This window comes from Empidonax traillii, unplaced genomic scaffold (assembly GCF_003031625.1).
Source record: "Empidonax traillii isolate 1590-97213 ecotype Southwest subspecies unplaced genomic scaffold, ASM303162v1 scaffold367:size622293, whole genome shotgun sequence".
NCBI classification, from domain to species: domain Eukaryota; kingdom Metazoa; phylum Chordata; class Aves; order Passeriformes; family Tyrannidae; genus Empidonax; species Empidonax traillii.
Window position 1 is genome coordinate 79,588 of NW_020955560.1, and position 17,947 is coordinate 97,534.

Below are 17,947 nucleotides of genomic sequence, written 5' to 3' on the forward strand. Positions count from 1 at the left end.
TGTCTCCCACAGAAGTTCATGAACTACATGCATTTTTCTGAATGTTCTGATTAATGACAGTCTAGCTAGTAATGAGTATGGAGGGTGCAATGCAAAGATATTTTTTGGAGCATGAAGTATACATTCTTGAAGCAGAACGTGAGAGCACAAAGTTGGTTCTTCCCACTCCTAGCTGCCTGAGTGGGTAGCTGAGTATTTTTTTCCCAGGTGCATCTGATAAGTTATTATTTTCTGACAGGTTATAACATATTGATAGACAGAGATGAATGGAAGAGGCTGTGTAGGATATATTTCAGTTTATATCTGTAACAACCTATCCGCATGTTCAGTCTTTCATATAACCATTTGGACACATGAAAAAAACATGTAGCCTGTAAAGACAGCTGTACCATAAAGGTGGAGATGATTAACTGTATGTAAGATGGAGATATGGATTTATGAAAGTATTTTTCTTTAATTTTTGGAGAGATGCTGACTATTTTCAAGTTCAAAAAAAGCTGCATATAAATGTCATTATGTCTTGGCAATAAACCTAAACTGTCTGTGTTTATATGAATCAGAGGTAAGGTGGGTGGGTAAGTAGAAAAACCCGTGACAATTACTCAAGAAATACTCCAGAAACTGGTATCCTGGTGCCATCAAATAGAGCTGCTAGCAATTTCAATATTGAGATAGTCAATGTGTTCTACAATATGCACCCATCACCTTGTAAGAAATGCTAAATCATAATATTCCAAAGTTGAAGCAGTAGCAAAAGACATGTCAAAATATGGGAGAACATGATAGTTTCTTGACCTGTACAAAATAATGAGCAATATTTATTTGCAACATAAAAAAAATCTGACTAGCAGGATCCTTACAGACTTCTGTGTGGTGGTTTGACTTTTACCAGCTGTAAATCTAGTCCTCTATTTTAGCAGTTTGCAGAAGTTCAGAAAATATTGATGATAACAAGTACAGTTTTATTTTAAAGAGAACTGGTGAACCAAACTTCTGCCTAAACTTGAAGTGTAACAGATCTAGAAAGGTGAAGTGCTTTTCTGTCATTATTTGTTGTTTTTTTTCACACTTCTTGTTTTAAGCTCATACTAGAAATGAAAGTACTTTTCTGCCATGAGGAGATGAGTGGAGATTAGCAATAAATATTTGAAAATCTAAAATAAATCAAAATCTTTAGAAAAAAATCAAAATCTTTAGGAAGTTAATTAAAAATTGAAGTCTGTGGAAAAGTTGGATTTCTCCTTGAGAAATCACATTTTCAGTGCTGATTTCTTTTCCCTTCTTTTTATGTTTGTTGATCCCCTTCACAGCACTCACACAAGTTTACAATCAGGATTGGGGTAGCATACAAACAAAAAAAGAAAAGTCCAAAATCTCTGCCTTCTACAGTCAGTGGTCCTGTGCTGTCATCTTCACAGCCTCTCAACCTATCATCCATTTTGCCCAGCCTGGCAAGTTTCACTTCCTGACAACTCTACAGCTGCAAAAATAGTTTCAACTAAGGATTTTTACAACCTTTCAGTGCTTGAAAACAGATTAAGAATCGGCTCTGAGGCCAGTAGTATAAATCTGTTAAGAAGGCAAGAGGTTCAACAAATAGAACCTTTTTTGTCTGAGGTAGTCTTGTCTTCTAAGGTCTAGAAATCCCGATTTCCAATTATCTGTACATTCGGCTATGCAATTTAACTTACGAAATTAACAAATTTACAAGCATTAAAAGAGCAATATAAACAAACCAGTATCTTCTCTGCCTAGAGCAGCCTCTCAGTGAAGAGGACAGTTAATGATTTTGCCCTTGATACAACAGACTGAGATCTGTGCTATATATATATATATATATATATATATATATATATATATATATTTACATTTACATGTATATAAGGGTCTGAAGTCAGCTCCCCATTCAGATGCCTGAAGCTGAATGCAATGTAGCAGCAGAGCTAGGGATCTGTGCAGGAATGTCTCCTGTGTCAGGGCAACCTGCCTGTCCTCCGTCTGCACTGCAGAGCGGTGAGACCCTCCAGTTGCTCTTGTGTCTTACATCAAGATATCTTGTGTAGTATATCTCTCTGATTCTGTAGAGTGTCTGAAGCAGTACAGTGCTGTTGGAATCAATCTGTTTACTACTCACATAAAAGCCAGATAGCTAAACTCTTAGCAAGGTCAGTGATGAGCAAGAGGGTTTGCTGACCTACAAGTGTCTACTGTAAGCTAAGAAAAATAGCTCTCTGGGCTCCACTCATTATATCAGTTAGGAGCCTAGCTCAGAAGATCACATGCAGTGGATAACTGAAATAGGAGGCATCCTAGAATATCTGTGAGACGTGTGAGTCTTGCAGTTATGACACAGGACCTGTGGGCAACTGAGATGGCCCTAGATTTTCCAAGGTATAATAGGAGCTTAAAAACCTAATTAACATATACAGCCTATAATTAGGTGTTTAGATCTAGAGATAAATCCCATCCTGTAGGTTCTGCAACCTGTCCGCTTTCTGACAATTCCTAGTTCAGAAACCTAGGAAAGATTTTAGGAGTCGGACAACCAGAGCCCTACTTTTGAAAGAGACTCAAAGGCACAGCAGTTTCTTATGGACACAAACTTCCAGGCATTCCAGTGCTGAACAGTGGTCTACTGAAAAATATTTTCAGAGAACCACTCTGGAGTTCTTCCTTGCCTATGAGGAACTACCATGCTGAAATGCAGTTACCTTGAACTTGCTTGTGGAAATACTTCTTGAATAAGTTGTATTTAAGAAGTTGCAAGACTTCTGCCTCTAGTTGGAAGAGTAGAATTTGAAAGGCTTTTTAACTGAGAGTCAAATATGCAGTCATGGCTAATAATCTATAAAATCTTTCCAGACCTACAGCCATGGGAAGATACTATGAAAATCTAAAAAACAGAAACACACCGCTGTCAAGAAGCTTGCTAATATATGGCCCTGCACACTCCACCATCAACTTTGTGCTTGTCACAGGGCATCCCTTGTCAAATTGCTCTGTGAGCAGTGAAATACATGGAATCTGATTTCCACATAGCTATGTGCATCGTGATTGAATTCCCCTGGTTTTGATGTTATGAGTTATGATGTTATGTTTAAATTCGCTGGTGTATACTAAAATAGTTGTGCTCACACTCTAAAATTTTCTTCAGATCTTGTTCATCTGTCTCTTCTGGAAAACTTGCAGGAATTTAGAATTTCTAATATTCCTTCCTGTTAACATCCAGCTGGAACAGTCCAACAAATTCAAAAATCACAGTGGACTCACTGACAGAGTACATTAATGTGATTACAGGGACTTTCTTGTCTTGAGAGACTACCAATTTAGCCTGTCAATTTAGCAACTGTTTTCTGGATAGAGGATGTGTATCTCACGTACTGTGCTGACAGAAGTATTTTAATTGTACTTTATGTCAGTGCCAGGATCCATATCTTCCACATCTTTGCCCCAGACTGGCAGGAGGCAAAATTAGTTCCCCTTTCAACTGAGCTACTAAAACACTACTGGGGGTTGGTAATAAAATATTACCTAAGCTTGCAGGCTTGTCTCAATGTATTAGACCTTCTGGAAAGAAAATAAAAAGGAAACCTGAAATATCTACCCTCAAAGCTTTGCATTTATGCACTACCGAGATACAGCTTAATATTTGCAGAAAATGCAAAAAAAGTCTGACACCGTTTTATTTGCACCAGCTAGTTTTAGACATCTACCGTAAGTACAAACAATCTGGTTGATAACATGAAATTTCTCTTCCCTGCTCAATTAGACCTCTGCTTATTAAGCCTCTGTTTACTACAATGCACTGAACTGAGTAAAAATAATACCTACATAAGCTACATTTCCTACATAAAGGAAAAAACTTTCCATATCCTAAAGAACATTAGGAATACTTCTTATCCATTCATTACTAGGATTCACCGTGTATACAAGATCCGTACAGATCAAGATCCAATCAATTGGTAAATTCAAGAGCAATACAATACTAAGATAAGACTAACCTGAAATATGGAGAAGTCACAGTGCTGAATGATTTGAACCAATCCATTCCCCTTGGCATCCATTTCAAAGACTTCTTTCTAGCAATCTACCCTTAAATACCTCTAAGTAACTATTCTGCTCCTGGTGTCTCACTGCATAGGACAGCTTATAAAAATGCCTGGCTTCCATTTGTCCTTTGATTTCTTTGCAGTGGGAATCCAAAGGCAATATTTTTATTTCCAGCAATCTTCTGTTGTTTAACACTACATGTTTCCAAAACCTCATAAGCATTGGGATTGTTCTTTTGATTCTTTTGTGCAGAGGGGATCTTAAAGTGTCTGTTGTTAAGGAATTGAACAAAGCTAAGAATATCACTAACCTGTAATAAAAATTGGTTGTCTATCCTTTGCCTCTCAAATACATTTTTCAGTCCCAGCACATCGTAGCATAGTTGTATCAGACTTGGTCTCCTCTGTGTTCTTTAGAATAAATGTCCTGTTTTGCATCTGTGAAATATGGAAAACTTACAGTGTGGTTCAAAAACTAGAGCTGCTGCTAAATAACAAACCACAGATTAATGTACCAGGAATACTTATGAAACAGCTTATTATGAAATTCTTCTGCATCTTCTGAAGATTTAGGAGATTTCTTTGTCCCTGCCGTACTCTTTTGTATTCCTTTCTCTTCATATTTTTAAAATAGAGAAAACATTTTTCTTTAAGTGTTTTTCAAATTTGCTTGACTCCCACTTTGTTATTTGGGAGTATAACCATTTTAATTTTCTCAAACATGAAATTTTCTCCACAGCCATGAAGATATTTCAAATTACTTTGCAATGCTAAATAATTGCAATAAGTTGTAAAGAACTTTAGCTAATTCCCACCCTCTGAGACACTTGTATCTCCTAAACAGTTTGTTGATACCAAGGGAGGCCACCAGTCTGTTATTGTTCTTTCTGCAAAAGCTCCTTTTCTAAAACAATCTTTCTCATTCCTTAGCCAGTGGAATGCCTTTTCTTGTGCCTATATCCATGAAGCTCAGGGATAAACAAAGGATCCAGCTCAGATTTTAGGAACACTTCTTTTTCTGATGTTTCTCTCAAGACCTTGTAGAAGTAAGACAATTTCCTTCCATCTCTCCAGATAAATATTGGAACCATTTTGGGAGAAGAAGAAAAAACAGGTAAAAGCAAGAGCTTTTCCACACTTTTCTAATCAGACTAGAGATACGAGTTCTCAGGAAATGGAATATCCAACTTCACTAAAATGGTATTGTCTTTATGAACTGTTCTGAGAGAAGTATCTTTGCATCCATTTAAAAAACATTCAGATGGGAAGGACCCCACTAGGTTTACTTGGAACATTCAAGAAGTTTCAGTATTGGCTTCATTCATCATGCAAACCTTGAGAGAGGTGTATATTAGCTTTATTATGATGCAAAATAAATAATTCAAGTTCTTCTTTAATCCTTTCCATAGGATTTCTTTACTTTCTTAGCTGTCATATTTTTCAAACCATTTTAATTTTTTTCTGTCACTGTCCCTGAATGAAAATGACAGTGTTTGCTTGTCACTTCTCATTATAAGCACTCAAGCAATGAATGCCCAGAACTCTTATTAGAAACATCGTTCTATCTCATTTCAAAAAGATACGTGGTGAGAAAGTGAGTGTAACTTTCAGATCTGAAAACAAATTTTAAATATCTTGACACTCTTTTATCGAGTGTCTACTTTTAGCAATTTTCCACCCTTGCTTAAGGTACTGGCATTGACTGATGGAACAGCATATGAATCCACTAATAATGTTCATAGGAAAACATTAATTGAAAATGACCCCTTTTGTGTACAGGCTGTGTTTTGGATCAGTTCTCAGGGATACAGGGAGGAGAAGAAAGAAAAAAAGAAGAGAAATAAAGTGCTGAAGCCCTTTGACATCTGTCTCAGAAATGCATGCCCTAAATCTATCAAATCCAATATCTTTTCCTCTGCTTCTATATGGAAACTGTTTTCAATTCATTTAACAGTATTTCCTTTCCGTTCTCTATTCTACTTTTTCAAATTAAAGAAATCTATACTTTTTTACACCAGGGAGGATCCTGAAGAAAATAGTCAAACATTCTACTTGTAAGCATATAGAAGAAAATACAGACATGAATAGTAGTCTGCCAGGATATGCAAGAACAAATCTTGTCATAACAATATAATTATCATTCATCACCAGATAGCAAGCTCTGTATATTGGGGAAAAGAGCACACATCATATAGTTTTGGTTTTGTAAGATTTCATATACTGTCACTCAAAATACAGCCTAAGAAAACCATACTCAGAGTAGTTGCTGATAGTATTTGGTGAAATAGGATGAATGAATCCAGCATAGGGATAAAATTAGCAATTCTGCAGGGGTCTATACCAGTAAGTACATTAATTCATGACATTTTAGATGAAATAGAGTGTATGTTAATTCTGTAGACTACACAAAGCTGGGGGAGATGACAAGGCTGTTGCAGGACACAATTAAAATTCAGGATGGTTTTGGCAAACAAAAAATTGCTACTCTAAAAAATAAAACAGTTCAGTGAGAAAAAATGCAAGGTTCTAAATAAAGCAGAAATAATCAACCAAGTGTTTATGGGAATTGAAAATTATTCAGATAACAGCTCTGCAAGGAGTATCAAAATAAGGCTAACGTAAAGACTGGACAATACCATATTACTGTGCAAAAGTTAATACCACATCTGGTCACAGCAGAAGGAGCACAGATCATAGTATCGTAGAATCATAGAATGACCTGGCTTATAAGGAACCTTAAAGATCACCTAGCTCGAACTCCCATAAGGAACGTGTGAAGGAATGAGTACTTAAAAAACTGAAACTATTATAAAGAAATAAAGTATTTTCTGTATCCACATTTTACAGAACAAGAATTTATGGGCTTAAACTGCACAAAGTTGAAACAAATGTTGGAAACATTGCCTGGAAATGGTACAGCATATTCACCTATCACTGCAGGGCTTTAAGAAAAGATTAAACAAGTTGTTTTCCTTAATATGTAACATTAATGCTTTTTGTGCAATGTGAGTGTCACAGAGACCAGAAGTGATCAGTCCATGCTGTGACTATTGTGATGCACAAATTACTTCAGCTGTAATAAGATGAGCATGAAAATGTGTTAGAAAACTATAGGCTCATGTCTTAGGGTAGGTTAAGTGTAACCAAATTAAAAAAAAAAACGACCACAAAGGTTTTTAAAATTCAGCTTGTGCTTGAAAAAGATGGAATGACAGTAACTGAAACTTTTAAATTTAACTTTTCAAAATTCAGACAAACAAAAAGGAATTTAAATGTGACAGGGATTTTGTATTAGCTATGGCAACATCTCTGTTCTAGTAATGTCCCAGCAAAGCTGAAAGTAAATTTTCAGCAAAGTAAATGAGCATGATATCACATAAAACACTGGTCTAACAATTATCCTTTGCTAACAGTAACGCATATTAGCACCAAATGAGAACACTTAGGCGTGATCGTTGAAAATATATTATCACATATCTGATATACGTTGAGAAAGGCTTACAAGGAGTCAAAAATGGCAGCTTCCCTCATTACCAATAGGAGATATATTAAAAGTAATCTCCTAAAGGTGACACGCTCAGCTTTAACTCTACATACCTTCTTCTCACAAACCTTGGAAAACTGGTCAGAATGATGAATCCAGTACTTTTGAAAAATACCTGTCTTGTATCCCAGCATGAGCCATGGTTAGCTGTGGGTCAGTATCAGAGCATGAGATAGCACAGCTATCAAGCTTTGAGTTGGTTAGCATATGGTTATGTCTGACAAATAAACTCTGTTGAGCTCTATGCTAAGGGAAGTGTTTACCTAGCCCAAATTCATCTATATAAAAGTAGATATATGTCTTGGGTTTCTTATCAAAGCTTCTCTCTGCTAGACACCTTTCTCAGCTGACATGAAATACAATCTTTGCATAAGGAAATTTTAGGGAAATTTTATAAAATTAATAGAATTTTCATAATCATATCGTATAACCACAGTAATCTGCAAAAACATGTTTGGGGATTGGTCCTTCTTTATGTTGGATTCTGGGCAAATTTTTGAACAAAGGAACATTTCAAAATAAATAAAAAAACAATCAGAATATTTTGTTCGAAATCATCCACATGAAAATATCTGCTTCTTTAATTGTCGGTTTGTTGGGGGGGGGGGTTGTTGTTTTTGTTTGTTTGTTTGTTTGTTGGTTGGTTTTTTTTTTACTATATCTACCTTGCATGAACTCATAATTGGAATTACATTAGGCTCCAGAGAAAAGAAATTTGGAAGTCAAGCATTAAAGATCTTGACAGCATTGATGTGAAATGTGGGCATGAAAATGTTAAAGGACACAATTTGTAATTATCCTATGAATCTTATGAAAATGTGCATTCATAAGAAGTAACAATATTACTAAAAAATTTACATTTAGTCCTCAGATTGTTGATAGTCCACTTATGGTGCCTAAGACCCATGGATACATCTGTTTCCTGCATCTGTTTCATGTCTGTTTTCTGCATCTGTTTTGTGGATACATCTCTTTCCTATGAAAAAAAATAGACATGGAGGCAGACTATTACAAAATGAAAGATAATACTTCAGTACCACATTCAGAGTGTGGTATTTAACTTTTAGGAAATGTTATGAGTTCAAGGACAAAGAACAAATTGAACCCTTTCCAGAGAAGGCTGGGAAGTTGCCTATGGAAAGCAGAAGACAGTATACAAGATGGCTGTTGCACAGTTACTGTCACACACATTGGTCTAAAATGATGCTGTCCCTGAGCTCAGTTTGGCGACTTCCATCCACTTGCCTGCCTTATACTCTTGATGGCCTCACAGCATGCCAGCTGTGCAATGCAGAGCAAAAAGGAAATGTTTGGCCTAAGGACTTGGGTCAAATCTGGAGCCACCATTGTAGACCTGCAGTTTGTGCATTCTTGTGAGGATAATTTCAACATAACTTTCAGGATTGGCTGTTTAGGGATCCCTCCAGTGCTGTGATAACTGAATTCAAGTTTTCTTTACATTGTATCTTCAAGTGATTCAATTTACCTGAATATTTATCAGTGATTTAGTGCATGTGAAAGGAGTTGGGGTAGGAGGAATTTTTGAACCCATCTTGGTGGAACTAATTTCATTGTCATAACCAGGATGTATTTCAGCTGATTCAGTAAGTGTACAATAATAGCAAACCAAAGAGCAGAACTAAACAAACCACAATGTAAATCATGAAACTGTATATGCATAGGGATAACTTGTGTGCTGTGGACTGTACTGAAAGGTAGAGTTAAGAATTGGGAAGATGTTTGGATGATGACAGCTATAGAGCAATAGTACTGAAGCAACTGAGACCTTTATAATCTTAATTTCCTTATATAATGTGGTACTGCGTAAGATTATATGTATTCACCTAATGTCATATGTTCTTTTTTCCCTTCGCTTTAGGTTTTTCCTCCAATCATGCTGTCATGATTGACATGACTCAGAAATTTATTCCCCTAACTACTTGAAGCCGTTGCAGGATTTGCTTTCTTTTATAAACAAAAGGCAAATAGTTGTAAATAAATAACACAGACAGGAAGCAGGCAAGCTGTTTGCCCAAGGAAATAGATCTACATAGATTCTGAGCTCTTGCACTTAATCAATAGAAAACGGGCACTGCAGTTTTTGGTCTCTCTGTTGAGATATTCCAGCAATGAGCCATTATGAGATATCTAGATGGAGAAAAAGATGCGGCTGGGATTCACGTTCCTCCTTTTCCAAACTAACTTTTAAATTTTTCTGTTTCCTGGATGTCTAAGAGATCATCAGCTGTCCTTCCCTACTTCGATGTCATGGGGACAGGAAAATGTCTCAGACCTAACTGGCATTACTTTAACTTGTAATTCTCTTCCAGTCATGGAAAAGGAGCTTCTCTTCACACAGACTATACAGGCAACATAAACACGTATTGAAGAGGACTGTTCCACTTGGTATTTAAAAGGATTGTTATATAGCCAAGTCAGACTGACTCATTCCCACTTACAATGAGTGCAGGTAAAACAAGTGCAACAGAAAATTCTAGCATCCTTGAGCACTGAAGTATAGAGACTTTGAGCCATACTTTCTTGTTTTTCTATTTTGTTTTCTTTTTACCTACTCATCACCATAAGATTCACATAACAGTTATATATACAGTCGCCAAACTAGTTTGCTCAGCCCTATAAATGGAATTGAAGTAGCAAATTTTCAACAAAATGTAAGGAGGCAAGAATTGACCTGGCCAAGTTTAAGCAGCCTCACACTTAACACACTAACTCCAAAATTTAGAATATAGTTGCACCACTACTGAGCCTTGGGAAGTTACAGTAACAGTCAATGACTGTAAGACCCAGTAGCTTCCCATCCTCCAAGATTTAAGGAAGATTCATATGTTTTCTGTGCTGTTCTGTCAAAGCTTCAGATTGCATGGCTAATATCAGTGTGTGCTGGTTATTTGTTTTGGCTTCTTTAATGCCAGTACTTTCAAAGTAAAATTCATTATAAGTCTGATGACTTAAGAGCAAGTACTCTGGGTCAGCAGTTAACTTCTGAGATATTTTGGGTGCCGTAGAGCACTCAGAACTTCAAAGACAAGTACTTCTTTTTGACACAGATGAGGGAATAATTTGACCTTACTGCTTCAACATTCTATCTTTGGTTTGAATTAGTAGAAGATCTTAAAATAGGAGGTAAAGGGTCAGGGGTTAAAATAATGATGTAATAAAAATTGAAGTCTTAGGGTTTACCCTTTAAGTTTAAATGTTTCGGTAAGTTAAGGCTGAAATGATTTAATACACAGTTCTATATTTGGGTTAATTTGAGTATGAATTCCAAAATGTGTGCATTAGCCTTGATATCTGAGTTAGATTAAGATGAAAGGTTTTCATAAGCTCTGAGAAAAGCAGCTTTTGAGTTAATGGACCCTATGTGTAAGTCAATCATTGTAATGTCATGTTGTTTCAAGCTGTGTCTTAATTTTTCAGAGCTTGCAGCTGATGATATGTTTAAGATAGCCTTCAGTTCTGGCAGGGCTTTAAGCAAATGTTTGTTTAGTACTGTCAGAAAGTACAAAGCTAGTGACGTGCAAAGTGACAGAGCAATACTCAGAGCAGTCAGTGAGTTTGAAGTTAAAGCTTTCTGTCCTTGGGTTTTCTGCCCTTGCAGCTGTTTTCTTTGCTCCCTGGTACCCTGAACCTGAGGCCATGAGGAAGTCTCACTGGCTGTGGCAGACACTGTCAGAACACAACACATGCCTCTCTATAAACCTTTTTCAGATCTATGATGGCTCAAAATCTTCTCTCTACTAATGCAGAGTTTGAACCTCTTCTGCCATTTTGATCTCTTTCTAGCTTCAAAAGCATTGGCCGCAGTTGCAATTTAGAGAGCAGGAAAAGCAGCAGCAATAACTAGTGAGGATTGGGATTGGAACTGGGTCTCATTTTCCCCACTGACTCCAAAGACAGGTGAGAAAACAGACATGAATTTCAAGCCCCAGTCCACACTGGACAGAAATAATGAAGCAATCTGGGCATGTGGTCATCCTCATGTGGGCTCTGTGCACTCTTCAGCCTGGAGGTGACAGGTCATGCAGAGGTGCCCTGGAAGAGACCTGACAGAGCAGTGTGGACAGAGCCAGAATCCTCTGAGAAGACGTTATGTTTTTTGCCCTGACCACAGCTGAGACCAGGAACAGTGCATAGACCTTCTGCTTGTTTTTGTACCCCCATGTCTCCCCCACCACACTTACCTTCAGTATATTCTCAGCGGAGTTCCTTATCTCTTGTGTAATATTAACGCGAAGTTTCTCTGTATATCTGCACACACAACACTATTTTGTTTGTAAGAGTGAGTGAGCTATCTCAGTCATCCTACAGTCCTCTGTTAAAACAGACTGTGTGCCAGCCTGATCCAGTGCCAAGCCAAGCGTGCATGTCTGAGTGCATGGGAAGGCAGAGAAGGGATTTCTGCCTGTTGACTCCACATACCTTCTCACAATCTGGCACAGCTACTCGAGGTCAGCAATGCACTGTGGACAGGCAGGGATTGCTTCTCTAGAGATTTGTGATTACAGTTCTGAATGCCAGATCTCCAGTCGTGACTCTCCACGCCGTTTTACCACTCCCATATAAGGGCCCACCTCCCAGAGTAATTCTCTCTTTCCACTACTTAATGCTTCAGGCCCCTATTTGACAGCCATGAACATGGGAGATCTTAGATGTGGACACTGTCCCACTGAATAACTGTGAACTCTTTTACATGCAGAATAGCTAAAAAAAGTACAAAATAGTGTCTTCATTAGAAAGGGTGTTGTGGAGGGGATCGAGGATCTATGGATTTTATTTATATATTTATTTATTTATTTTATATCCGGTGGCTACCGTTTATTTTAAGCTTATTTGAGTTTCTCTCAGAATCTGTGCATTTCATTTTCTCGTCTTTCCTTCCCAAGGCTCTAAACAGCTCATTTCAACTCATGCTGTTCTCACATGCTTTACCTTTTCCCTATTCACTTTTCTTCTGTGCATTTGTGGTTTTTTCCACCTTATAACATGGTCATGGTGCTGTCATGAGACTTACATCAAACATTTTTTGCTCCCTGCAGTGGCCATCTATTTCCCCAGCCTTCAGATACCTTTGAGTCAAATGATTTCCTTTTTCTTTCCTCCTAAAAAAGCATCAGTCAGAGCACCTCTCACATGTGGATTGAGTTTGTACTTGGTTATTGAGCTGGGGACCAAAAGAAGTCTGTGACTGATGATGTTAATACCATTTTTTTAATTGACATTGGCTAATTACACCTATGTGCTTAACCTTACTAGTCTAATGAATTATCTTGACCTGGGAATGACTTTAGAGCCTGGTAGTGTAAAATAAAGAAGCAAGCTTAAAATGAAAGTCTTCTGAAATTCAGTCTTCTGAAAATACAGAAATGCACATCAAAAGAGGCTTAAAAAATGATCTTTTAGAACTCTTTTTCTACTAACTCCTCTTTTTCTACCAACTTTGTCTATAAACAGAATATGTTTCTTTGTGCATGTGAATGTAGAACTGAGCCTTAAGATGTTAAGGTCTTTCCAGCAGGCATGTGTTTCTCTCTCTACACAGCTTTATTTTCAACATTCTCTTTAAGAAAACATGTATTTTCTTTCTGATTTACTTGCCTATTTTATTTTATAACTCTAATTTTCCTGTATCCTGTTCACTGCCTCCTTCAGGTAATAACTATTACTCCCCCACGAGTTTTTCTTCCCTATAAAACTGAGACGAACCATAGAGAGATGAGAAAGCATTTCCATCTTTCTCACTTCAAGGGACCTGACAGGAGCATTCGTGTATGACTCTTCCTTGTTTATCTAATAATTTGATCTGAAGAATGGTTGCCCATGGATTGTTTACATACAAAAAGATTCTATGGAAAAGCACACCCTGTTTAAAGTAATTTATTAACTGGAAAGAGGCTATCTTAGCTAATTGAATTGCTATGTTTAAAGTGTTTCCATCAACTCTGGCCAGTAGCAAAGATCCATCAGTTGGTGTATTACCTGGTAAACCGTTTGTAGCTTAATTTTCTATATCTCTTATTCAGTGAAGAGGCCTTTAAGGGGTTTTGCCTTTTTTCACAGGTGCCACCAGTGCTTCTGGACAAGCAGTTTTCAGAATTTACGCCAGACATCACACCTATTATTCTTGCTGCCCACACCAACAATTACGAAATCATAAAGCTACTTGTGCAGAAAGGGGTGTCTGTGCCCAGGCCCCACGAGGTCCGCTGTAACTGTGTTGAATGTGTCTCAAGTTCAGATGTGGACAGCCTCCGCCACTCTCGGTCCAGACTCAATATCTACAAGGCTCTGGCGAGCCCATCGTTGATTGCTTTGTCCAGTGAGGATCCTTTCCTTACTGCTTTTCAACTGAGCTGGGAGCTGCAGGAACTGAGTAAAGTCGAAAATGAATTTAAGTCGGAGTATGAGGAACTGTCGCGGCAGTGCAAGCAATTTGCAAAAGATCTCCTGGATCAGACACGGAGTTCCAGGGAATTGGAAATTATTCTTAATTACAGAGATGATAATAGCTTAATAGAAGAACAAAGTGGTAATGACCTTGCAAGATTGAAACTGGCAATTAAATACCGTCAAAAAGAGGTGAGTGTGCTGGAGAATATTTAAGCATATTCACTAGTAGAAATGTGATAGATAAAAGCTTGAAATACATCCTTTTAACTGAGACAAATTTCTGCTTCTCTTTTTTTTTTTTTTTTCATTCTACCAGATTTCTGCTTTTTGTATAGTTTTAATTAGATGAATTTGAGCAGTTGATACAGTTTGATAGTATCTGAATTTGAAATGTTCTCTTATAGGACAGATTCTGTGAAACTTCTTTTTATTTTACACCTGAATAGACATAGTCTGCACTAGTTGTGCTCCGCAGTGCTTTTCAGTAATAGGATAAGAAATACTGAATTAAGTTTTGAATTAACCTGTGTCTGACAGAAAAAGGAGGCTATGTGCTTAAACACGTACTACAGCTACCTCTATAGAGAAGTTTTCTCAAAAAACAACTGCTATAAATAGATATCGAAACAGAAGATAAGTAGCAATGTATGACTTCCAAAAATGTTGACATTGAAATTCTCTTTCATTAAAAATCCAAAGTGGAATTACCTGGGTATTGGTTTCATGACAGTTGAAAATTCCTAAGTTTGCTTCAGTGATATATAATCAGAATTGTAAACAGAGGATGTCTGCCTCTTTTAGAAAGTACTGAAGTTCTTTGTGCACACAAAAGCAAAAGAGGCAGATTCATGTCAGAATGTGTTGTATGATCTTATTTGGAACCTGTACATACAAAGTCAGCTGAACTGTGGAAGTCTACAGGCAAGACAAATGCTGTTAGTTATTAAGTAGTACTTGTTCATACAAATTATGGCAAATGCTTAAGAAACTTCTGTGTTATATCGAGGTAGTCTGTTTATCACTGCTAAGTCTCTATTCTTCAAAATATAATAGTAAATGTGTTAATACATTAGGTATGTTAGAAAGGTTTGCAGAAATAATAATTAAATGTGCAATGATTCTTTTGTCCACTTGAAATACATTTTAGTAATCCTAAGAAGCTACTGTTAAGGTAAGGACCTACTGAAGTTCTGCTGGAAAAATTCTCAATTGCTATCTGACATCATAAGTCTTCTAATAAGCATTTTTTCCTTCAGGAAACACATAATTTTATGTTTTATACTATAATGTTTTAGGCGACATATTCACTGCCTTCATAAATTATTTTCAGATGATATTTTGCCAGACTTACCACCTACTGTTTCTGTTTCTTGAAATGCCAATGCCAGTCTTGTCTTACAGTCATTTAAGAAATTGAGGCCTGGACTTCTGTTTTCCCAAGGATTGAAATAAAATTCTGACTTCTGACTTCTCATTGTTTGTTCTTTTTTTTTTTTTCTTTTAAATCTTAACATAGAGCCTAAATTTTCTTAATTTGAGATAGAGCTAGTGATAAACATATGTAGGATTCTTCATAACAGCAGATATTAATACTGATTTTGTGAAACAATTCCAAATATCTGGATCTATTATATTTTACACACATTTTTAATTTCTATAAAATTATCTATCCATACCACTTGAGTCTTGATGAAGTAGAATCAAGTTTTTTTAGATTTTTTTGCTGTATTCTTACATGTATTCCATACTGGATGATGGAACAAATAGTAGCCGCTTTAACTATTCAGTCATTTTATTTCTTATTATTACAACAATATTTTGGTAGGTCCAGCTCTAAGATCAAGAAACCTACCTCAGGCATAACAATTGCTTGGATTCTGGCTGTCCTGGTGCATACAGATCATGAAGAAAATACATCAGATGGGTCTTTCTATTTCTTGTGTTAAGGATGTTACAACTAACGCTGAATACAGCATCCTCCAGGGGCAGGAGGTTCTTTCAGCTCAGGCACTAGAACCCAGCCATGAGCTCTTGATAGTATAACATTTTAGGCAATATATTCACTGCTTTTGAAGATTATTATCAGATGGTACTGTTCCAGACTTAACAACTACAATTTCTATTTCTTAAAATGCCCCCCCAACAAAACAGCAAGACAGATTATAATACATTGTTTTCCTTTCTTATCTTACCACCTGTTCCTGACATCTCAGCCTTTATTCACGTTATTATCGAAGGACATTGTAAAAGCATATTGGGGCTGAGTTCAGAGTTCCATGAGTAAGAAATTGTGTCTGGTTGTCCAGAATGTCTAGTTGTAAGTCCGAAAATGGCATCTGAAAGCGACAAAATAGTGATGAATGTGGACAAATAAAATTAGATCATGTGTCCTTTTATATTGTTTTAATGATTAAGAGCTCAGGAGTTAAGGATTACTTTTTTCCTTTCAAGTTGAAATTAACACCAAAAATTATTAGAAGTAATTCTTTTGGCCATTTTAAGCAAGTGGATATGAAACATATTAGAAGTAAGCCTTGTAAAGGAATGGAGTGGACTTTGCCCCTGAGGTGGACCTTCGACAGACCAAACACTTTATGTCAATTGGATTTGAGGTTCTCCGCAGTAAAAGTTGCTCATCTCCACGTTTCCATTCCTTTCTCACTTGACATAATACTGTGATTCTCGTTCATATACTGGCAGAAGGCATCTCGGTTGTATCAATTCTTAGTCCATGGAGTCATGTCAGAGGTAACCTACTGTGTATCATCAAGAAAGAAACTTCCCTGATAAAACCATCTATCTTCTTTCATTAGTAACTGATGATATTGAAAGAGATTTATACTTTCAAGTTGACACTGTGGAATAACGTTTGGTAAGACACTGGATGACATCTGTTCACAGTTATGTCGCAGAACCAGAGAGTATCTGCCAGGACGTATGTTTTGTGTGCTTGCCCACAATTTCTTTGGGGCAATCTTTCTTTAGGGCAACTTTTCTTTCTCTCCTTTCATTAGACAGAACATCCAAGGTACCTTTTTTTTCTGTTCATTTTGCACCAGTGATGCTGTTTGATGTTAAGCACAGAAACGTGGCTGATGCTTATGGTGCCTGTTTCTGACACCTACTGTTGCCTGGTCTACAACCAGGAGCAGAGAAGGGAGATTCTCTGAAGTCACGCAGCCACCCTGCATTGGGCACGAATATTTAGTTGTCCAATTATCTGCTGTATAATATTATCTCAGCTAAGGGAGAGCTTGGTTTTATAAAGGCTGTCACAATTTCATTGCACTGGATTCTGTTGATTCTATTCATTCTAAGCACATAATGAACAATGAGAAATAAGTTTCCCATTTTTCCGAATCAAATAAAAATGTTATCTGATTTAACTGCAGCTTCACACAAGGATGTAGAAGGGAACTCCCCAGTTCTGTGTATGATTCACAAGCAAATCTGAGCTCAAGTAAATTGCAAACCTGTGGTGCAAAAATGCAATTAAGTAGCAGAGAATAGTAGTAGTCTTTAATGATTAGAAAAGATAGTTATCTTTTCCACTCATTGTGAACTGCATGTTCTCTCTCCTGTACTGAGAGTTTTTACTAGAGAAATCACAGCAAGTCCCAGTGTCTCTCACTCTTCAGTTAGCTTTGTTTTAGCTTTGGTTCTGTGTAGGTGTTAAGCATATAACCACAAAAACGTGAAAAAGTGCTTACTGCAGTGCTTAAAATTTTCCCTTATATGTGAAATAAAGAAGAGGGGAGATAAATAGACTGAATCAATATCGTCTGGTTTCCCAGTAAGTTTAATTAGTGGAATTTAAATACTTATACTAATAATTTATACCTCTGTTTCATTTCAGCTCATACTAACTGTCCCATGACATTTAAACTATAGCTGTATAAACTTAAACATAGTAACAGGATGAGGTTATAATTATTGGCAGTACTGT

General features: G+C 36.9%; 1 protein-coding gene across 3 annotated transcripts in view; it reads left to right on the forward strand.

The window, feature by feature from the left end:
- The window catches only part of TRPC4 (transient receptor potential cation channel subfamily C member 4), a 137,316-nt gene that overhangs the window by 61,300 nt on the left and 58,069 nt on the right, over positions 1 to 17,947 (forward strand). For all 3 annotated transcript variants that reach the window (XM_027892776.1, XM_027892775.1, XM_027892777.1), the window contains one exon: positions 13,672 to 14,190. In XM_027892776.1, the coding sequence (XP_027748577.1) occupies positions 13,672 to 14,190 (519 nt within the window). The remainder of the gene's footprint in view (positions 1 to 13,671; positions 14,191 to 17,947) is intronic.